Source organism: Cuculus canorus, chromosome 1 (assembly GCF_017976375.1).
Source record: "Cuculus canorus isolate bCucCan1 chromosome 1, bCucCan1.pri, whole genome shotgun sequence".
In the NCBI taxonomy this organism is placed as follows: Eukaryota; Metazoa; Chordata; class Aves; order Cuculiformes; family Cuculidae; genus Cuculus; species Cuculus canorus.
In genome coordinates this window covers 99,499,946-99,523,574 of record NC_071401.1, presented here as the reverse complement: position 1 = coordinate 99,523,574, position 23,629 = coordinate 99,499,946, and the positions used below count along the sequence as shown (strand labels likewise).

General features: G+C 43.0%; 1 protein-coding gene and 1 non-coding gene across 3 annotated transcripts in view; one reads left to right on the top strand and one right to left on the bottom strand.

Annotated features, from left to right (window-relative positions):
* Nucleotides 1-384: 384 nt before the first annotated feature.
* Nucleotides 385-499, top strand: LOC128851022 (U5 spliceosomal RNA). The gene has a single exon (XR_008448313.1). It is a non-coding gene; the product is annotated as a U5 spliceosomal RNA (small nuclear RNA).
* Nucleotides 500-1,909: 1,410 nt separating this feature from the next.
* CYYR1 (cysteine and tyrosine rich 1) overlaps nt 1,910-23,629 on the bottom strand; it is a 64,364-nt gene continuing 42,644 nt past the window's right edge. For both annotated transcript variants that reach the window (XM_054056199.1, XM_054056200.1), the window contains exons 3-4: nt 12,881-13,038; nt 1,910-9,813 (exon numbers count right to left, since the gene is read on the bottom strand). In XM_054056199.1, the coding sequence (XP_053912174.1) occupies nt 9,680-9,813; nt 12,881-13,038 (292 nt within the window). In that variant the 3' untranslated portion in view covers nt 1,910-9,679. The remainder of the gene's footprint in view (nt 9,814-12,880; nt 13,039-23,629) is intronic.

Below are 23,629 nucleotides of genomic sequence, written 5' to 3'. Positions count from 1 at the left end.
AGGACTTTTTTTTTTTTTCCCCAGAAGCTGGAAATTCAAACAAAATATCCTCAGCCCTTGGGTAGGCACCCAGATGTGAAGGCCACTTGCACAAAAAAGCCCCTATACTGTCTCAAATATTAACAGTCTTGAGATTGCAGAGTTTGCCATATAATTGCCCAATAGTTCCTAAGGCTGGATGCAGATGCTCAGACCTGTGCCCAGTCCATCCACCTGCACTGCCATTGGACAGAGCTACTGCCAGAGGTCAGCCTGCATTCCACTTTCTTACCCCTGAGGCACGGAAGAAACAAATGGCAGAGACTTAAATTCCCTTTTGAATTGCAAAAGTTGAAAGTACGAGCTCATCAAATTGATATAAAATGAGTAAGTGTATTTCTGGTTATACTCTGGTTTCTCTTCGGATCATATAAATCTTTCTCCTTTTACTAAAGATTTCCATGGAGAGGAAGAGTTACGAGTGTCAAGGAATTTTTTGAGGCTCCACTTCGGTGGAATTTTTTTTTTATTGAGATCTCATCTGGAATACTGTGTCCAGTTCTGGAACCCTCAACATAAGGATATGCAGCTGTTGGAATGGGTCCAGAGGAGGGCTACAAAGATGATTGGAGGGCTGGAGCACCTCCCATATGAGGACAGGCTGAGAGTGTTGGGCTTATTCAGCCTTGAGAAGAGAAGGCTCTGAGGAGATCTTATAGCGACCTTCCGGTACCTGAAGGGGCTACAGGAAAGCTGGGAAGGAGCTATTCATAAAGGCTTGTGGTGATAGGACAAGGGGGAACGGGTATAAGCTGGAGAGGGGCAGATTCAGACTAGACATTAGGAAGAATTTCTTCACCACAAGAGTGGTGAGACACTGGAACAGGTTGCCAAGGGAAGTTGTGATGCCCCATCCCTGGAGGTGTTCAAGGCCAGGTTGGATGGGGTCTTGGGCAGCCTGATCTAGTGGGATGTCCCTCCCCATGGCAGGGAGGTTGGAACTAGATGATCTTTAAGGTGCCTTCCAATCCTAACTATTCTATAATTCTAGAGGTATATTGTATATATGTTGCTTAATCCAACTTCATCGTGCAAGTCTCACGTGAAGGTCATGGTGAACAGGGCACAGGGAAACCAGGCATTCTGCTCTGCCTAGACCAGAATTATTCTTCTGTCATAGACAGAACTTAACACTGTTGTCTTACATCATTTAGGAAAACTCTTATCAGATACCTTGACTATCATGATCAAAACGTCTACTGTTCATGGATGGAGAAGCGCTTTAAAACTTCATTGAAACTTGAGCTGCAACTAGTGGGATGCTTTGTTTTTCCACCCTTCCCACAAGCCAAGATCTAAGATCTCAATCAATTCCTCTTATTATCCTTACAAGTGTCAAAATGATCACTATCCAAGCTTATCAATGAGCAGATCATGCTTATATAGGAAATTCTAAGTGTTCATCAGCTAGAGAGAGAATGTAGGTTGGGCTCCTGGCAGATGTGGAAGGGATAGGAACATCATGAGGCTATTCTTCTGGCTTTAAAGATAGGCATCAGTAAACCTATCAGTCTTACCTTTCTGTGGGACTTTAATCCTTCAGACATACAGCGTCACCTCTCTGCACCACATCACTAGTCACAGCTTGCCCTCAATTTCAGTCACTGAGGCTGACCAGAAATTTTAATCAGCAATAAACACTATCAACCAGAAGGATTTTAACGATAGACTTTTCAATGAAAGTAAGTATCGTCTCTTGCCAAGCTGACTTACTGCTGTGTCCCCCATTTGTTTTGCCACCCTGTGGGTGTCACACACCAACCCCTGCAGAACCAGGGAACTGCCCCCTGTACAAGGGCGTGTGAGGACTCACAGCTGGGGAGAGAGAGCTCCCCTAGAAGGGAAGGTTCACAAAACTGCCCTAGTTTGATTGTACCACGTAGTGAAAACTAGTGGAAAATCTGTTTTATTCTACCAGTCTTTCAGCTGTGTCAAGGACCATTTATACCCTGTTATGGACTCTTGTGGATTATGAAGATGGATAAACAGTGATAGTGTAGCCGTGGCAGACATCTTAAACATACGTTTACAGTTTGTCGGTAACGAGCACAAATCTATGATCCAGCTGAGATGGTCCCTGTCCAAGTTCATCACTATGCGCACACACATGTATCACCTGATTTCCCAATCCTGAATCAGATGGCTGATCCCCCACACTCCACCTCAGAGGAAATGCACCACCAAATGAGGAATAGCAATGCAGCACGTATGTATTTATTTTCATTCCTAAATCTCAAGATGAGGTCTCAGCTGAGGCACAGTAGTAGAGACTGCACTACCACAGCACTTCTTTGATGAATGCCCACAAGAACTCTGTCTTGTTTTCTAAACATGGAAATAATGATGATGATAATTGACAAGGGCAGCCTCAGATGATTTCATAAACTCTTGGTATGTGAGGCAGCAGGTACAGAAGCAACCTTGTCTATTAGCTGTCAATAAATGGCAGATACCCTGGTATCCCTTTATGCCTTGGCAAGTAATTAACCACCCCATGCCCATACCATAACAAAGCAGCTCACTGCTATGATACTCAGTCTAAAACACGTGCCAGCTGCAAGTATTCAGATTTATTCCACATGTATATTCTGTACATCCTGTTGTACAATCTATATAGATCTGTAGTTGTCAAATTATTGTTCAAGTTTCAGCATATAATGAAAGAGTTTGAGTCCTATTATGTGGATTCACTGGATTCCCAGCTGTAGATTACCATTTTGTTTAAATAAGTCACCAACAATTTACCACTTGTATAAGACCAAGGGACATTAGATATCTAAAAATTAAGCCAGGAAGTGTGTTCTACTTCAGCAAAATGGGTAAAAACAATTTCCTAGTTGATCAATTGTTCATAAAGGTCCAGACACAAAGCAGGGGCCTTTAGGTACCAAAATCACAGGGCAGCCCCAGGGAACGTTTGGGCTTTGCAGTTGCACAGATACCCACAACACATCCTCCCCTCCTGTTAAAGATGCTGTAAAAAACCAGAAATATTCAGAAAAGAGAAGACATCCTATCAACTTGATAGCTGGCCATACAAAGAGAAAAAAACATCCCTCAGAGCCGAGCTAAACCAAAAAGCAGATGTGGGCATGACTTCTTTTTCCATTTTCCTTTCCTCTTTCTAAGCTTACTGGCCACACTTGAATTTTTGGAAACAGAGAGAAAGAGAGGAGTTCAGTCACAAGTAAAGCCTGAGCTGAGGGTGATCTCAGGATAGATGCAGAACAGCTGGCCTTCCTCCCCTGCAGAGGAGGTGATGTTTAAAATCAGGGTAGCCTTGCAGTACCCTGACTCTTGCAGAACTCAGCCTCCCCAGGCAGCTTCTAGCGGTGGCGATGCAGGGGTCAGGGTAAGGGTCTGCTTGGAAAATGTTATCCTGTGATCAGCACTCTTTGGAAAAGCTCTTTGGCAAGCAGCAGTAAAATAAGGACGCAGCCCTGAGAGATCTTGAAGGAGCATGTAAAATAAAGGGCAATGAGATGAGTCACTGGTAAATATGCTGTAATATAAAAATTCTGGGCAAGTTAGATAAACTGACAAAAGGCTGTACTACTCTCCAGATTAGTTCCTGTAATGGAGGACTTTCCGTCAATGCAACATGGGATCTATCGAGAGAAAATTGGGGACTGCTTACTAGCCATGAAAAAATGTTTTTTGCCCATGATCCTGAAAATGAACATATCATACATGTGTTGCAAAGTTTATGGGCCAAGACAGCCAGCCTGAACGATAACTGCCTTGAAGCCTTCCCCCCAGTAGGTTTCCTGTGAGTGAGCAGAGGGCTCAGCTGAAGACTCAGGCCTGGGGAAAAACAGCACCACAGAGTTCCCACTTCAGTCTCCCTCCTGCAGGCTTCAGCAGTTTAAAATCAGCTGCCTTCACTGGCAGGAGACCAGCTTGACTCTGTGAAGGAACCAGCTCCATATGTTAGGCTGACAAGAACCCCCACTTTCTTCAGAAACACCTAAGTCTTTGGCTCTCCTTTTGTTTCTGTTGGCTTTAGTCCATTCTTAGTCATCACTGTGATAGCAATGGCATCCAAAGCCTGCCCTTTCCTAGCCTCCACTACGGATGCAAAATATTTATGGTGCATAGCATAACAAAAATAATTAACATTTTCAATTGCTGTGCAAATATTGTCCATCTTATCTTCACAGTACAACAGACAGACAAACATTTCTGCTCTAGTTGTTGCCTCCAGCACCTTGAGTTACATGATACCCAAGCCAGAGCTTCCTGGATCCCTCTTTGTGCTGTTGTCCTGACTGTGTACCAGCTCTTCAGCACACTCCATGGTCATTGCTTTTTCTTGCCCTACAGTGACAGTCACCAGCACCAGCACCAGAAAGTCCACCTCGGTGGGTCATACAAAATCAAAAAGTCTTGACCATTTTGTGATACGGTCATCTCTCTTTCCCTTTTGTAAAGCGAGGGACCATCACCCCTCCTTTCTTTAGTCCTCTGTTCATCTCTTTCAACTGCACACCAAAATCATGACAGAGTGTGTGTGTGGGGTTTAGAATGGGTGTGCTGCAATCCAGGCTTGGGCTGGGGCTCTGCTTTTTGGACCTCAGACATTGCTGCAATATAAAAACCACCATGAGACAGGGTGTACCCATTAGAAAATAATAACAGGGACCACATGATAAAAGGTCTTGGTGGTTATTTTCTCAAGGTGTTTTGTCCAATCACTGATGTTTTACTGACACTGAAGAAATATATTCAATTTCCCTTAATTCTTTTGCTGCAGGGTGTTACAGACTATTACTGTGTGCTGTGAAACACCTGTTGCCTTTTATTCCAAGGTGACTAAAATAATTATTTTTCCAGTTACAACAACATTTGGAGACCTTCCAGGATGAAAGTGAATACAGAAATGCCAAACATTTCCTATTCTAATAGATAGCCATCAATGCTTTATGAACTATCCCATTACATCAAAAAAATATCATTGTGGTTTTCACAAAGGGTCTTGAGAACATTTGCTTTAAATTAAATGACTCTATTTGTACTATACCAAGAACACTGTTAATATCGATCCAGGTGCTCTATGGAGCAATCTACTCTTTTCATTGTCGAACTATTAAAAATCTGGTCTAATACATGGGTAAAATGGCATCTTTCAAAGTTACCAATATTAAAAAAGCAAATAATTACATTTTTCATTAATTAAAAAAGGCTTATAATAGCATTAATGATCCTTTCACAGGAGTGTATCATTTAGGTAATGGCAGACTAGCACATTAACTTCCCTTGGCTTTGCCTTGGCCTTTAACTCCTCCAACTGATTATTACCTAATTTGTAAAGTCTCCCAAATGGGTCATTAGCCCTTAAATACATTTCTCCTGCTGTTTGGTATATACCAGAGAAACAGTAGGCTGTCAGAGAGATAACTGGTTTGGAAGTAGCTCTTTCTGGGAAAAAAAAAAAAAAGTAAAGAAATGTCAGATTAAATTAAGTTTGTAAAATGAATCATGGCTTGAAATATCCCCGATACATGGTTAACTAAGACATCACACAGAATTTATTTTTTTCTACAAAGGACCGGCATCAGAGCGTATGCAAGCATATGTGCCCTTGGAGGCACCTGCAGCTCCTGCTGCTTCAAATCCATAACAGCACTTGTGCAACCAGGCAGTCATCTAATGTGCTAAACTAGGAAACGAAGGAGAAAGGCTCATGGGCCCGGGTCCTGTTCTCGGTGACCTTCCCTCTCTGCCTCATAGAAATCGTAAGCCAAAACAGGGCAACCTGAGGCCACAAGAAAAGCAGTAGCATTTGGTCCAAGAATATGAACTGCCTAGGGCAATGCTAAACTCCCCAATCAAATCAGTGATAATGTCCACTGCCAAGCGAGAAAAGCCAAAGATCGTTCGGCTTTTCCCAGCCATAGATTACTTTGGTTTTTTCTTACTTTACACTATGATGCAGGGCATGAGACTGAAATAAGCCAGTGTGACTAAGTGAAAACTCTTTGTACTAACCCACTCATCTGCAAGCTATTCATGTGATACAGAATAAATGCTTACTGGTCGGCAGTATTTGCACTGCAGGTACTTTGAATATGGAGGTGTTGAACAAATTACATATTTCCACACAAAGAAAATAACACTTAAGGTATAAAAACACTTAACTTTTTCAACTAAATTCAACTAATAAACCTTTAGTATTAGCAAATACTCCTATTTGTTTATGCAGCAACTTCTTTGTTCTATCCCTTTACTTTTATAGATCTCTCTGACTCCCCCCCCCTTTGGCTGTCTCAGTTTGCCTGCCTATTTTCAATGCAATCATCACCTCCTTCTGAAAACAGGCTACTCTGTACTAGTTTTACCTGATTTGATGGAAAGGCAACACCTCCGAGCTTTATGCCCTTAGCCAGGACAAGAGATGTGGTGTCCTTTGCAATAAAAATAATTTTCTGGTATGGCCAAACATATGTGGATCTGCAGAACATTAATTAACACACTAAAATCAACATCCCCACTAGTGTTTTCATAGCAAGCAAATAGTTTTCAACCACTGTGAAATTTTCAATTTCCTATTGCCATATTTTCCCCCTGGAATAAACCATGTATACATTGTAGGTACTTCGGTCATTATGACTTTTAAGCAGTCCCATCAGAGGCAACCCACACTTGCAAAGCTGAAAACTAGAGGACTCCATGATCAAAGACTTGTAGTTATTTTCCAGATGTCTTTTTATTTAAGAAATCTGCTTTATAACTTGTTCTGACAAATGTCAGAGCTGAAGAAATTCTTCCTCTAAGGGAAGATTTATGATCTATAGGATAGTTTTCTTTCTCTGTATTTTTCAGGGGACTGGATTCATCAAATACAAACTGCTCTTTGATTTGTGTGAATGCATGTTCAGCACAAAGAAATGAAATACAGGAGTGGAGAAAATGACAATACCCTTTATCTATAGGTAACTTTCTGGCACAGAAATATCATCTGGTGCGATCAGCTGGAAAATGTTGAGGAACTAGTGTAGAACAATGTGGCAGAAACAGAATTTCCTGCAAACTGTGCTTATTCTGTTCTTTACACTGGCCATTCCATCGGCAGGCACATCAATACCCCAGCAGATGGTTTTGAGTAGGGATTGCCAAAACACTGCATGAAGAAGGCTGCCCTTCGTGGGAGGATTTTAATTGAGGAACATCTGTCTCTTGAGAGGTCATGGTACCAGCTCAAATGTTGCAGGTCACAGCTCAGAGCAGAAATAATTATAAAGATAATACAGTCAGAACAGAAACGAGAATACAACTTTCCTTCCTCCAAGGAATCAGTAGCAACCAAAACCTTTGATGCAGCTCAGTTTTCCTCTGACTGGGTTACAAATGCCTACATAGCTAATGGGCCTGCAACTCAAGTCTCACCTTGGCAAAGAGCCACAACACAGATCTTCTGAACTTACAGTGGCAAGAACTGAGGCCATTTGCATTTTCAAGAGAGGTTTCAAGAGGATAAGCTTAGTCAGCCTGGAAAGGACAAATACAATTACAAAATCTGAGCAAGAGAAGCCAATAAGGTCTTTTTTACAAGAAAGTCTTGAATAATGTTTGTGCTCAAAGTTAAAAGGTTGCTTGAGTTCTTCTCTCAATCAAGACTGAATGCCAAAAATATCAGACTTGGAGGGTAATGAGAGGTTGTCAGTTGACCTCACTTGGATATGGTACCACATTTTGCAAGAAGTTTTTTCATAGGATTGTTTACGTTGCAAAAGACCTTTAAGACCATTGAGTCCAACTGTAAACCTAATGCTGCTAACTTTACCAAACCTACACCTCTTAAATACACCCAGGGATGTTGACTCGACCACCTCCCTGGGCAGCCTGTTCCAATGCTTGATAACCCTTTCACTGAAGAAATTTTTCCTAATACCCAATCTAAATCTCCCCTGGCACAACCTGGGCCATTTCCTCTTGTCCTATTGCTTGTCACTTGTAAGAAGAGATCAACACCTCCCTTGATACAACCTCCTTTCAGGTAGTTGTAGACAGTGGTAAGGTCTCCTTTCAGCTTCCTCTTCTTCAGGCTAAATAACCCCAGTTCTCTCAGCCGCTCCTCGTTAGACTTGTTCTCTAGATCCCCCATGAGCTTCATTGCCCTTCTTTGGATACAGAATTTTATTCATTGGTACAGTGATAGACCAGAGAAGAAGATGAGGGTTACACTGAAAAACATTTAAATGCATTCTCATCTCCAGGAATCAGCAGTAAGCTATAGTCTCTCCCTCTGAAATGGACCTAATACCACATCCCGAACTATAGGCACCATATTTTTGTCACCTTCTGCTATTGGCTGTAGCATTTTCAAATTGCACAGTCACCCAACTCAAACTAAGGGTATTCAGCACTTTTAAATCCCCAAAGAGAACCACTGTCTTTGTGGTTCACATATAAAACTAAGAAATATACTAGTCTTACCATTGAAGGAGGATGCCTTAGGTTATGGAATGCTCTACTGCGAAGTTAAATAGCTGCTGCTGAATCACAGTTAGCCTCATAAGTATATGCAACGCTAAATTATTAAGGCCTATACTTTACAGAGTAGAGATTAAGTAATTTTGAACAACATGTGTGACAAATGCAAAAATATTATTCGGTGACTTACAGTTTTAAAATATTCAAGACAATATTCAAAAGTAATCTGATGCTCACAGTCTCTCTGCTCACCTCTTTGGTTTAGCTGAATATCATTATTACTGGTAAATACAATACGATTAAAAAAATCTTTAATCAACCCAGTTGAAGACAAATCTATGATGCTTTAATATTTGAACTGTATTTCTTCTTCCACTTGTGAGTTTCCCCAATTCAGTGATTTTTAAAAAAATCAAAGTATCATTTGCTGATAAAAAAGGCATTATAGCGTATATCCAATGTCTACAGTATTTAAGTCCAAGTAAATCAACCATAAATTAGTGTATTTCACATATAAAAACACTCTTTATGTTTACATTCTAGGCCACAGCCTAGTTTTAAACTGTTTAAAAGTAGGCACTTAGAACAACCTGCACTTGGCCAAAAATAATATCCATCGGTTTTGGTTACAGAATAACTCCAACAGCACTTCTCTTGATAATATTCTTCTCAGACCAATATGCACAGCTGATCATCGAGTATTATCAACATGAAGCAGAAACTGGAAATAGCTTCAGTCTTCCTTGCTCTTCCTTACTTCCCTTGCTTCAAGAAAAGGCATAGCACATGCTTGAAGACAACAGTTGGAGTTCTCCCCCAAAAATAAGCCCCAGCAGCTGCCTCTTGTGCTTCAAAATAGCTTGCAGAATCATTTGCACCACTTGCACAGTCTTACATGGGAAGAACCCCACTCCCATGTGCTGTAACAGGCTGCGCGAAGCTCTGCGCTGATGCTAAGCAATACTCATCAGGCAGTAACTTACTGGAAATGTTTCTTTGGTCCCATGTTGTTTAATCATGAAATGTCGTGGTCTGGAGTGGATAGTATTCTTCTTCATCCTGAGCCACGGCAACCTTCCCACATTGTTTAAACGTCTGGCCATAACTGTTGATGTAGAGCCTATCCTATTTGTCCCTGAGCTGAGTATTTGTTCCAGTCATGCTGGCTGTTTCAACAAGAAGTTAATATCCGTGTGAAGCCATGTAATTATTTCCCTGAATTTCCAGGGTAAGGAGGGGGTGGGGGATACTGTATCGAAGTCTGTGGAGTTGGAGTATAAGGTGGAGGTAGGTCAGCTGGGTACTCCATTTCATATTCATAACTGTACGGTGGTGGAGCCACTGAAATGGGAGAAAAAAAGATGACATAGTTAAAAATCTCTTTTCAGATACAGGTCCCCAAGTATTTTCTAGCTGCCATTCAGACTTCCATACAACAGATGTAAAGTCTCCTGGCAATGCACTCACTCTTTTTTCAGACTGCCATTACACAGTCACTTTCTATCAATGAAAGTCCTTGCTTATTGCCCTTTCCTTCACTGCTTATCTGTGTGCCCACTGCCATGCTGTGCTGGTAGCAGTGTTTGAGAGGCCATATGTTTTTAGTGGCCACACCAGTAATGCGGCACAGCTAAACTTTTTCATGGGAGGAGGGCTGGGGTTTTATCATATCCATTCCATTTCATCTCCTTCAGCAGCCACATGGGACTTACATTATCTAAAATTGATGGCATAGCTAGGGCTTTTGCTGACTTCTGCAGACCTCTCAACCATCTTTTGGATCCCCTGGAGATGTGTGCCCTGCCATGCCACACCAAACAGATGAAAGCTCCTGACTGCCCAGCAGCTTCACACCTTCCAAGGCAAATGCCACACATTTTCCCAGGATGTTCCCAGACTGAGCAATAACAAAGCTTTTGCCTTGTTCACCCCAACAGAGAGGGGAGCCCTGCATTTGCAAACTATGTCAGGCATTTCGAAAACAACAAACATATTCACAAACAGCTGAAAACATTTCCTCAACTACTTCTAATAACCTTACAGAAGAAGGATTATTTCAGTAATCATAAAGACAGTTAAAGCTGCAGAATGATAGCATGGAAGGAACCAAAGGGTCCATATCAAGACCCCATTACAGTAGTCTCAACAAATGCTCATGTCCAGAGTCTGCTTCTTCTCTGTTTATGCCACCATGGATGCTTTCTTATCCCCTCCCTAGATGTCTCAGGCAGACTGGTAGGGAAACAGCACTTGAATAGGGGGCAAACAGAAACCTAGGATGTCTGTGATGGGGGCAAGAGACTCAAATCCCAGTATGTCATGAAAAGCACTCCCTGGTCTCTGAAACTTTGGCCGCTACTGTGGCTGAGACCAAAGGAAGGGAACCCCTCACTTGCAGTTCCTGTCCAAAACAGGTAATGGCAGGAGGAAGGGTTGATCATAAACCCTGCAGTCAAAGCTAGGTCAGTTATTACTCCAGAAGCGTTCATGACAGCAGGGAACACAGAAATCCCATCCTCAAACACAAAAATGCTGCTGCTGAGAGGAAGAACTGCTCGAACTAATGTTTGCACCAGGAACAGGGATTGTGCAGACTCAAACTGCCTGGAGGTGGAGAGATAGGGGTGAGTCACTGCAGGAGCAGGCTTGGGGAGGAAAAGGCTACATCCACAGAATCTTCATTTTGCTCTTGTTTTTACAGCTTGCAGTGACTAGTAGATTCTAAAGTAGCTCTTCAGCAATTCATGGTTGAGAATATTGCGGTTTTCTTTCATTACTCATCTCTCTATGCAAAACAATGTTGCAATGATAAGGACGATTATAGATGGTTTTAGTTTCACTGAAAAGTAAGAGCATAAGTGAGAAAACAGACTCTCAGAGCAGTGAATGTGATAAAAGAACACAAAATAAATACTGCACAGCTTGCCTATAAGCATACATAATGCACCTGGGGTTTGCTGCAACCTTTGCAACAGGCGAGAAGATAAAGGCAGGGGATCTCTAAGAGTGGGATGAAGGGACTTCATCCATGAAACACTATTGCCTTTTATTACAGTGAGCTCCCAAGACATCCCCAGGCAATGGCTCCTGGATTTGTAATTAAAAATGTCACTGAAGCAGAGACATAGCCACGCTGCATAAACACCACTATGCTGCTTCCAGGGTCAGCTTGGTTCTTCAACTATGTGGCCACTTTCACGTGGTGAGGAGCCCAGACAAATGAGCCTTGCAGACCCCAGCCAGCTCGATGCAGATCCACCTTTGGTGCTTTCCAATCCTAGACCTGCACAAGTTGACAACTGTGGTACAGAGAGTGGCTCTGCACAGAGCTAGCTCAGATACACCCCGATGTACTGGTTCCCACTCATTATGGGCACAACTGCACAGGAGCAGACCCATAAGGGGTCCCTACTGTCCCCTGGGGTGCCCCAGAGCCTCTAACAGCTTATTAGCTCAGTGTCAGACCTGACTTAGGTTCTGTGTCTGCCCTGGTGATCCCCTACACCTCAAACCTCATTACGCCAAAACAATGTAAACCCACAGAGAAGCCTGCATTCAACACGTCCAACACTAAGCAAGAGCTAAGAAGCACTGCCAGATCTCAGCTAACTTTAACTAAGGCACAGTGGGCATCTCTGCACTGTGCTCCAAGTTTCTACCAGTTCAGCCACAGTGGCAGGCGGATGCAGAGCTAGCTCAGTTCCAGCATCACAGACCAGCCAGCAATCCCTCCTGGGACACAGAGCAGGTAACACACTGCAAAGATGTCTGTGTGCCTTTGTAGAAGTCATCTGGGATACTGCAGCACCCAGCAGGGCTTGTGAGCTCTGGCTGAATACCAGCCAGCTCAGGCTGCATTGGACTCCACACGGCACCTCTTGAAGCCTTTGTGCTATGATCCACAGACCTTATTGTCCAGGTTTTGCCCTCTCTGTGGTATGCTAGGCCCCATTATATTGGACAATAAAAAGAAACTGACTCCATGTGAACAAGAGCAAATACAAGAACCAGAACACAAAAGAGGAACAACTGATCCGTTGCCAGAAAGCCTCTGGCACAGGGAGAAGGTCTATCCTGCACAATGCAGCACCGTCCTGAGTGAGGTCTCAATGTGCTACTGCAGGCACTGCAAGCCACACAGCTGTGTGAGTATGGCACCTGGCCAGACCTCATTAGCCCACTGAGAAGCTGAATAAATTAGCCCAGGGAGAGCGCTGCACTGACAAACACTGCGCCCGCTGAGCTGCCTTACGTTTCTCAGCAGGGAGTTGTGCTGTTCCCCTTTGGAGTAAGAAGAGCTGCCTGCTATATTCACATGCCCTATTTACTGCAGAGCCATCGCTATCCAAAGATATACTCATACCATGAATGCAGGCATTCTTGCAGGGGTGCAGTTTTGCTTCCTTACCTGGGTATGTGCTGATAGTGTTGATATGCGTAGTTTGGATGACCCCTACTCGAGTCCCACGGTTGTTCTTCATGCACATGCAGATACAGATGGCAACCCCAGCAATCACTCCCATTATAAATACTATACCAAAAACAATTCCAGCTATCGCTGTGCCTCTGCAAGGGGAATGGAAACATGCAGTCAGTCTTAGCCAAACAGTGTTTAGAACACAAAATTTTCTGAGGAGCAGCTCCCATTTGAGCAAAAAAAGTGTGTATTGATTATTAAAAATGCTGCCAATTTTGATCCATCAGGGCATCTGAATAGAAAAAATGAAAGATCTCCAAGACCAAAATGAGAAACTCTGAAAGAGTTGCCTTTGCAATTGTACCAAATCACTCTGCTGATTTCACCTGTGTTAAATCCTTCCATTCCAGGGCCTTCTGAATTGAACAACTTTTAAATATTACCAAGAATAATTTCTTCCCTCTCCCATCATGACACAGGACTTTTTTTTTTTTTTTTTCCTAAAGGCATTGGTATGATTTTCTTTTGAAAAGAAAGAGTAAGTTATTCCCAATAATATATTCCAGAAACATCCCAAAGCGCCTGCATGCTGTGCTTCTACAGGAATAGATTTGTCATTGTTTTATCTCAGGTCAAAAAGTCCTGCTGTGCTTCTGAGCCCACAGATTAAGGAAAGCCCCCTCTTCTTGAGGATGAGCAGCAAGAAGCAAAGCAAATGCCCACTCTTTCACACACCTCCTGCTGCAGCCAGCACAAGTATTTAAGGCTTAAACGATTTCTTTTAAAACAGTCCAGAGGAAAGAATTTAGTTCAGCCCCCGAAGCAATGAATCAGACTTTCCATGAAATTATATAGAGAAAGGAAAGGAAAGGAAACCTTATTGCACTGACACACGGGAAAAAACCTCACCGAGAGGCACTGAAGAGCTCCTGATATTATTGAGGACAAAATCAGCCTTTCTGGCAAACCCTAGTTCACTCAGGTTTGTTGTCAGGCGCAGGCAGTGAAGCATATGTTATATGAAAGATGGTATTTATAGCCTGTCCTTTTATGAAAAAAACCCAGTGATTTGCCAGAAATATTCCTACTCAGTGCATCTCTTCATCTTCCAGCAAAGATTTCAAATAGCAACCTTGCTGGCAACTTTTTTACTGGGCATTTTAATCAATCCAAACTGAGAGGTCGTCAACATGAATAAGCTCCACTAGGAATTAGTGCAATGGAGGGAATAAACCAGGCACTGCAATACTACAAAGATAAATATTAAAAGGAGTCTAAAACAAGTTTGGCTTCCCTGTACCAGTGTCGGAATAAGGAGCATGCCTGATTTGCAAAATGCTGATAGCCTACTGGCTTGCAAAAAATCAGCAAGAGTCAGTATGGACTCAGTACTTGAAAAATCAGACCTTCTATTTAGGAACCTAAATATGAATTTAAGAGCTTGTTTTTAGGCTCTAACTATTCAGGAACTTGGCCCAGATTTGTAGTACAATTATGGAATTATGTAGCGTAAGTAAAACACAGATAGTTTGCTGTCTCACTAAAGTACACTGCCAGAGAGCTAAATTGCTCTCCACTGTTATGTAGCAACAAATAAACAGGGTGCAGGTAGAGTGAACCTCTTAATATTTTGCAGAATATATAATGACCGAATTCATGAAACCTTAACTCATGGCAGCAAGCACCTGGCCATAAAACCAGGAGCTCAAAACACTCATGTGATCAAATGCTTTGCTATTAACCACCAGAAGTAACTGAGAAAAAAAATCCCCACCCCTGCTGCATCCCCGATAGCTTGCATCTAAGAAAAAGGTAGTCTGATGCTCTTGGAAGATGTGACCAAGAGACTTTCAGTTTTGCCATCCTGTTCTCTCTGAGAACATTATCACTACCTTGAGAGAAACTGCTGTATAAGAATACAGCTTGATTTGGGAAACCCTTTAACACAACACTCTCTTAGTTCCAGGACATTGCTTTACGGTACCTTATACTACAATTGAAAAATCAGGCATAATGCTTGTTACCACTGTTAAGAACAACAGTGAACTGCAACTGCTTTTGCTACATCCATTTAGCAGATGAATCACTGTGCCCTTCGCTGTGAGCACTGCATCGCAACATCACGGGGAACTCTGCTACACTGAAATAACCTCTCTCCCAGGTGGAAGATGCAGAACCAGCCACTGCCTACTGGCCTTAGGTCCTGCACCACACTTCTGCTTTGTACATGGTTCACTGCTGCCCAGCTCTTGCATCTCAGGTATGTTCTGCCTGGCTGATCTGCTCAAATCCCAGAAACCAAAAGAGTGCCCTGCACTTCTAACCAGCTGCACCCCTGAGGAAAACTCAACCTCCATCTTAAAGGCAGACAAAAGCGGGCAACACACAGCACACATTACCTTTCCAGTGCTAGATTAAAAAAGTTCTGTATTAATAAACACCATTTTAAACACAGTTTAAATAGCGTTTGTCTCAGCTGTCTTCAAAGGCAAAAGTGTCTCATTATGTTCCAGAAGTGGTCAGTCAGGCGATATTTGGTCACCTGCCTTGAGCAATAGGTTGCACCTTCCGTGCACCGGTGCCTACTGGACACCCCAGCCTCACACTCAAAGCTCACTCTCCCTTTCTGCATGCACAGCAACTGCTCCAAAGCAATACCACTCCACTAATTCAAGTGATGATTACACGCTACTTTACAGAAGAAGCGTGTCCATAAGGAAGAGGAAAAAAGATGACAAAGGTTCCAATACCATCTTCAAAAGGAGTTTCTACCTTTCCTGAGATACTAAGCAGCTACTTATACCTGCCAGCTTGTTTTGGGAGAGACAACTGAGATCCGAGGGCTCATTTGCAGTCCTATAGCTTTTCCTAGTGATCCTTTGGTGGTGTTGACTGACTGGCAATATCTTGCCTCGGTAAAGAAACATTGGCAGGGCAAGACACAGCTGTAGAAAGCCCCTCGGTATCAGCCTGCATCTGAAAGTCAAAAAAGGGATGAAATGTACTGGCAAAACCTCCAAGCTGGAAAAGGCCTCTCAGTCTAAACACAAATACACTAGAAAGCAAAACCTACTTCCGTCACACCAGCAACCCCAGGTCCATAAGGAATATCTGGTAAAGCGTTGTTTTGTTGGTCCCCACCATAGCTTCTGCTGGTTTAGCCATGAACCAGAAGTCAAAATGGTCACCAAAAAAAATATTTACCAGCTTAGTCCTGCTGACAAAACAGGTAAGTGCAAGTCTTGCTCATGGTTCTGAAATCAGGACAAAAAGTGGTTTAAATAGCTAGACCCACCGCTGCTCGTGGATTCAGGTTTTCATACTGCAGTGGTAAATTTAGGCCACCTATGGATGGTTATGCAAAGAAAGCCTGGGATATGGAGCAAAATATGTAGGTCATGCTTTAAATCTGGTTACAGCCTGACTGAACACCAGCAGAAAGGTGCTCAGTCTCGGTGGGCTTCAAATCAGACCCAGTGCCACATACATAAAAGTGTTCCAGGAATCGAGTGTTTGAGTGAAAAAGGATCTGTTTGAGAGAACTTCAGATGTATTCTCCCAAATACATATAACAGAATATGTGTAATGCTATACCCCTCTCCGATAGGCAGTTAAAGCATAAACACCTCCCGCTTCCAAGACCTGCAGCCCCTATCACTCCCAGTGGCCCTCAGTAAAACTACGAGCACTCTGCCTCTGAACACCAGGCTACACCTTCTCAGCATCAAATCCTGGCAGGATGACGCTCATGCAGTAGCTGTTCTAGGTGCACAGCACAAAAATAAATGCTTGTTCTTTTCGTGGACAGCCTGTGGTATGACTAGACTGTACGAAGAAAAATAAGCATGTGTTTTTTAGAAAAGGGTCACGTTTCTCTTCATGCTGTTAGGAAATTTTTGAAAATAAATATCCTATAAATAAATACCACTCGTTTTATATTAAAAAAAAAATGTCTGCTTTGCTTCTCTTTCCCTCATTGATAATTTAGATTTCTGTATAGAGACATGGAGTGGTACAGAGATTTTTCATGCTGTCACCACTGTAGAGCTGTTCAAGGGAAACTGCCTTAGAGGGAAAAAAAGACACTGTAAAGAAGATGTAGAGTCACATAGGAACTAGAAAGTTTAAAATAAAGAGAAAACTTTGAAATAGAACAATTTACAGGACCAAAACCAATGAGGAGAAAAATACAGAAAAACAATGCACAGAAAAGTAAAGATGAAGATTCCAGTTCTGGAACGAAGCACACAGAAAAGTAAAGATGAAGATTCCAGTTCTGGAACCCTCAACATAAGAAGGACATGGAACTGTTGGAACAGGTCCAGAGAAGGCTACAAAGATGATCAGAGGGCTGAATCACCTTCCAGATGAGGACAGGCTGAGAGAATTTGGCTTGTTCAGCCTGGAGAAGAGAAGGCTCCGAGGAGACCCTATAGTGACCTTCCAGTCCCTGAAGGGGTTACAAGAAAGCTGGAGAGGGACTGTTCACAAAGGCTTGTGGTGATAGGATGAGGGGGAACGGGTATGATGTGGAGAGGGGCAGATTTAGACTAGACATAAGGAAGAATTTCTTCACCATGAGAGTGGTGAGGCACCGGCACAGGTTGCCCAGGGAAGCTGTGGCTGCCCCATCCCTGGAGGTGTTTAAGGCCAGGTTGGATGGGGCCTTGGGCAGCCTGATCTGGTGGGAGGTGTCCCTGCTCATGGCAGGGGTCTGGGACTGGATGATCTTTAAGTTCCTTCCAACCCAAACTATTCTATGATTCTAAATAAATTTAAAGCCATGTGAATGTCAAGATAAATTGTAAGGGTAAAAATCAGATATTCAAAGAAGCAGCTTTCTACCTGCTTTTAATAACATCCCCCTGGGCAGAATATAAATTTCATTCACAGCTTAACACTTCTGGCCCAGCAGACCCCTGTGCAAGAAATAATGCAAAATGTTTTAATCCTAGCCGCACCAAGACAGTCCTTCCTCAGTCTGTCCCCTCTACCCCTGCTTCCCACCCAGGGATCCCCAGCAAAATGCATGGCCCAAAATCTCCCCACGTCACTGCAGCCAACAGATGGCACATGTCCCCGTGACCTTCTCCTGCCTCTAAGGTGTCCTCAGCATGGGGGCACAAACAGGTCTGGCACCAGTTATGGATCAGGGCAAACCAGGTGAAGCACAGGGGAATAGATGCCAACCAGCCCAGCCTTGCTGCACTGAAGACCTCCAGCCATGTCCTTGCACCCCAAAATCCTCCTGATGAGGCTTGGGTTGCCCTCCTCCACTCACGTTTGCACTCATGCCTCCACAGCTGCACCTTCTCAGTGTGCCACGACAGCCAGAGCTGCTGGTGCTATTCTCCTCCAAGTACACCACGGGAACAGTTTCCATTTGCACATCTTCCCACATCCCCACCTGGCAGCACCCTTTGCCCGCGGGTGCTTTGGAGGAAGTGGGGGTCTGCCCAGCACTCTTGCTCACTGTCTCTGTGCCCCCAGATCTTCAGCTTTGGGTTGTGCAGTCCTCACACCCTTGCCTTTTTTTATATTTGTTGTCCTTCACAGGCAGATGTTTTCTCTTGATTCCTGTTTCCATTAGTCCTCCCCTTCCCTGGAACATGCTCTCTTAAACTGGAGAAGCGACTAGAGGCAAGCAGCCAAAAAGATGCCTTGGGAAGAGCAGAAGGAAAGGGAGGAAACTTTCTCTTCTGGCCTCCTTCAATATTTTGCAGTTCAGCAACTTTCTGACCCAGACAGGTTGGTTTGTTTTTTAACACAATGTTTTTATCACTCAATGGATTTCTCCTCCAAAAACCTGCCCAGCCTCACCCTGAGTTCATGTAAATTTTAGCATCCACAGCCTCATGTGACAAAGAGCTCTCCAGCTTAATTACGTGTCTGAAGAACTGTCTTCTCTGCTCTGTTCTGAACTGAACTCCTGGGAGTTTCACCCAAGCCTCCCAGCTCTCAGCTCATCAGTGACAAGGCACCCTTTCCACACAGTCTGTGATTTTACAGACCCTTAGCATTACACCTGGCAGGTAACTATTCTCCATCCTGCAGGTGCACCATTGGCTGTTCTGCATACAGGGACCATTTCAGGCCTTTGATCGCGTTCCCCTTCTTGCACTTTTCCTCACCCTCCTCTGCTGCTTTCTGAGAGCCGCAGCAGAAGCATGTATAACAGAGGCATAATCATGTTTGTTGTTTGTTTTCATCTCTTAAAGAGTCCACAGTATTAGATCTGGGTTTTTTTCCCTAACTGTCAAACAGTCGGGAACCAAGGTTTTATGGCACTATTTACCATAATACCAAGTCTCACTTCTGAGAGGTAATGTAAGCCCAGAGCCTATCAATTCATGTGGGAGTTCAGGTTGTTTTTCCCTGTATGTATTACATAGTATTTATGGACCCTGGATCTCCTGCCTGGACTTGTGTCTTCTACTGGAAGACAAAGGGTAAAGCTACAGCACAGGTGAACTTAGGCCACCAGCTCACTCTGTAACACTCTTATCAATTCAGAAACCAGCACTGCAGAAGCGACAGAGCTCCACACCAGCGATGCATTTATATTTCCATAAAGGTCTTTTTGTCCTGTAATAGTTCATGGTAGCAATTTTACAGAAATTTGACCAAGTATGGAAAGACTATGTTAGTCGCATGTGAAGATCAGTATTCCCACTCTGCCTTTCCTATATTTCATTACCATATTAGTGCAAGAAAGATAAGCCATTCTCAGTCTTCACTTTGAGCAGCTGATCTCTTCCTAATCTCTTCTCTCATCATCTTTCCTAATTTCCAGTACTTTATTAGTTCTCCAATTAATTTATTGCCAACTCTCTGTATCTATGATTTGCTGGCACTGCATCTCTAGAATAACATTAATAACAAGACATGAAATGCAGTTTGGAATTCTACTGCTAATACTAATAAACACCCTTTACTTTTTTTTTCCCCTTTCAGGCATTCAAAAAGAAGCTAATAATGGATTTTTTTAAAACTCATTCTCTGAGACAAAATAAAATACAAAAAAAATCAATGATCTTTGATCTTCTGATCCAGCCATTGACATTTTGAAAAATGTACTCCTTGGATTCTTAATCACGCCTGATGTTACTTTGAGGGAGGGGGTGTTGGGCTATTTATTTAATTTGGTTGGCAAACCCTAGTTTACTTGGACTGACAGCAGAAGTGCAGCGGGGTCATGCGCTGTTTTCTCTTTCCTCCATCAGAGCAGGCAGATCTGTTCTGGGGTGTTTGCCACTCTCCACAGCTGTCACTTTATTTTCATAAGGACAAAACCCACATAGCAAGTGATCCCCTAGGAGACTGGCTTTGCTGTCCAGGATATTTTGGTTTTATGGCTGGTGTACCTTGAGAACCCTACGGCAAAAGCTGATGGGAGGAGTGACTGAATTGTACCCCTGCTACCAGCAGCCTTCTCACCGCGAAATTTTACAGCCCTGGAATACAGACATCAGGGCAGCGTGGACCAAAAAGCCATCCAATTCACGTGTCAGTTTAATACTCAGCTAGCTGCTGCCTTCTATTTTAAATGAAATAATTAGTTCACAGAGTAGTGACTTAAAAGGAGCAGGCTTGCCTTTGAGGCTCTACTTTGCAAATTGTACTTAAGATAACATTCTGACTAGTACTTGCTTTAAATTCATGTTTTACTGCAGGAAGGAAGCAGATGATTGTTTGCTTCCGCAAACAAATCCCACCTGCCTATTAAAAGTGGGTACAGACTGTACTTGGACAGTATTTCCCTTCTTTTGCTCCTACTCAGTTGTATTTAAGCTGTGTTGTTAATGTTTAATTCCTTCCAAATAGTTTCCTCCATGGTGTTCCCTGTCTACCTTGTTATATTTGCAAGATTATTAACTCAAACACCAAAATATCCTGAGTTGCAGCTGTACAATGAAAAGGTAGTTGGTAATCATGCCAATTCCAAGTCTCCTTCCTCCCAGCGCCTTGTGGGCAGGTTATCACTTTAAGACTGTCTCATATTGTTAAGCTACATAATCCTGCAAAGAGTTAAAGGATAGTCCATTCTGTCTTTTAGTATTGCCAGTAGCTGAGCAATAGGGTACCTTCCACAGCTTGTTAAAAGGCTGCTGAGCCACTGAAGCATAATTGTGCCACACTTGCAAAACTAGAAAGAAAATCATATAAACTGCAAACCAAAAGGACATGTAATTACAGCTTGTTCTGGTTTGGGCTATTGTTGGACAGACTTCTCAGACAATTTGCCTTTTGAGAAATACGTAGACATTTTATGCTCACTTCCTTTACACCAAACCATACATTTTTCTCTCCACCCTAATGCCGGAGGTGCTGCTTGGCCAGCAGTGCTGCAAAGTGCTTTCAATAAGCAATCCTGGAAAGGCCAATATAGCTGCTACGGTAAAGAGAGACCAGAGAACGCAAGCTCTTCCTCTAGCTAGCACCCAAATTACTTTCCCTGCCTGTGAACAACAGGCCTGAGACCCTCCAGCTACCCTACACAGAGGGCGTGGAGGGAGGGATAGCATTGCTTCCACCCTACTTAAGACTCAGTGCAAGGCTGGCTTGGAAATAATTTTATAGACAGAGGGAATGATGCATGAAATACAGCTGGGAGGTGCAAGCCGCAATATAGCAAGCACAACACTTAATACACAATGGTGCTATTAACTGCTCACGGCTGAGCAAATACATTTTGATCAGACCCAGCCTGTCCAGCATTTTCATCAGACTAATACGTGCACATATGCAGATGCTGGTTTTGAAACACTGAGTCTATGTTTGGCAGTTCAAAAATTTCAGAACATTGCCAGAATATGGAAAAAAACCTAACAATGCATATTTAAATTAAAACAAGAGATTGGGGAAAAAAGTCAGAAATACACAAGTAATGGGGACAAGCTTTCTTTTGACCTTTTACATGAAAGAATTCTGATTAAGATATCACAAGGTTTCCAGATACCACTTTTGACCCTCATGCTCTCCTACTGCTTCTCTGTCCTTGTTTTGCAGCAGCTCCTCTCACTCCACGTTTCCTTCTCAGACATCCTGTGCTGTTCCCTGTGCTCATGACCTTGCCTCACTGTAATGGACTTCACATGCTTCCCTGGAAAGGAAATAGAAGCCATAATGCAATTTCCACTTTCCAAAATATTCCTCATTGTGCTCACGAATCCAAGGCCCAACCTGACGCTGACTGAAATAGAAAATGATAGCACAATTGTACCCAATGTATCTTTTGCTTTCATTTAGGGATTTTTATCCTTTTTATGCCTACAGTTTGCATTGCTGGCTGAGCCTGCCATTTGAAACACTTTCTGAATCAACAGCTTGGGAGAGGCTGAATTTGCTGCATAACTTCCAGCCCTTTCAGCATCGAAGTGTAAGAGGTCAAGATGATACAGTGGGCTTTCAAGAAGACCACAAAGTTAGTAACCCCCAGTAATGGCTTGGTTTTGGCAGTTGGGTTACTGGGTATAAACACTTACAAGAATCCCAGGACTATTATCTTTCTGGTAATTCTTTACATATTCTTTCTGACAATCATTTTATTTATATCAGCTTCTGCTAATGTTTGACTTTGCATACTCCATAAGGCTAGTGCAGGAGAATCCTGCAGCTCCCCTTCCGGGAAGCTCCTGCTGTAGGGACCCTAAATTACTATTGCGATTCCTCGACCTCTTGCCAGTTGAATCCTGAAATCTCTGAGCTATCAATAGTCCAGCCTGCCTAGTATTACCCAGACATGCATATAGAGTGTATTTTGACCCAGCCTGAAGCCAAGCCTGTAAAGTTTTGGTTGCCATAATGATAGTTAAGGATGTTTCAGCATGCCTGCTGCTTGCTTTGCACCTGTAATGAACCTTGAAGCCAGCCACCTGTGATGCGATTTTGATGTGCCAGTGAACATTCTGGACAGGGCTAACTGGTTTTTGGTCAGTGAAACAAACGAGCAGGAACTGAGGGAGAGTCAAAAGATCAGGCTCTTAAATCTTGCTCAGTGAGGCAGAGGAGCACCAAGGCAGGATAGAGGTGACCCACAGATTAATTAATTTTGAAAGAGAAAGGGCTGTGATGACTGTGATTAAAAAGCATAGCTCCTCATGATTGCCAAGACAATTGGGTAAACAAAGAAGTAAATACTAGATCTCGAAAAGAGAGCTCTGCCACACTCTATGATGTCTTCTGTGTTCTCTCTTCATGTTTTTTTGCTGTTGGCCTTGTCCATCTTCACAGTTTCACACCACTCTGCCTGTTCCGATCGACTTCACCTACAAAGTGGTGCATGGTGAAAGCACAGTGAAGGCTGGTCTTTGCTGTAATTAATTTTCTCCATGTAAGACTGTCTCCTTCTCAACAGCCTTGTGTGTGCCATCTAGCCACTAATCCAAGCATTGCAGCACAGTTGTAGTTGCTGGCAAAGCTGTGAGCTAACCATCTTCTTCTGCCTCATTTCCTGTGGCTGAAACAAATCAATGAAAGAAAATGAACTGGTCGTTTGCAGAAAACCCTCTACTCCTTAACATAATAATCACACCTGTTGATTGAAGTTTCTGAAAAATAACAACAAAAACAATGACAAAAAGATAGCATCAGCAGCCCCTCTGTGTTTCATTTGAGTGGAACAGGTGCAAGATAGGCAGCAGGATGACCTTCCTCAGCTGTTGAGACCTGAGATTTGATTCTTCGACAAGGCAACCTTCAGGCTTTCCTACAAGCGCTTGCACTGGCACAGCAGAGACC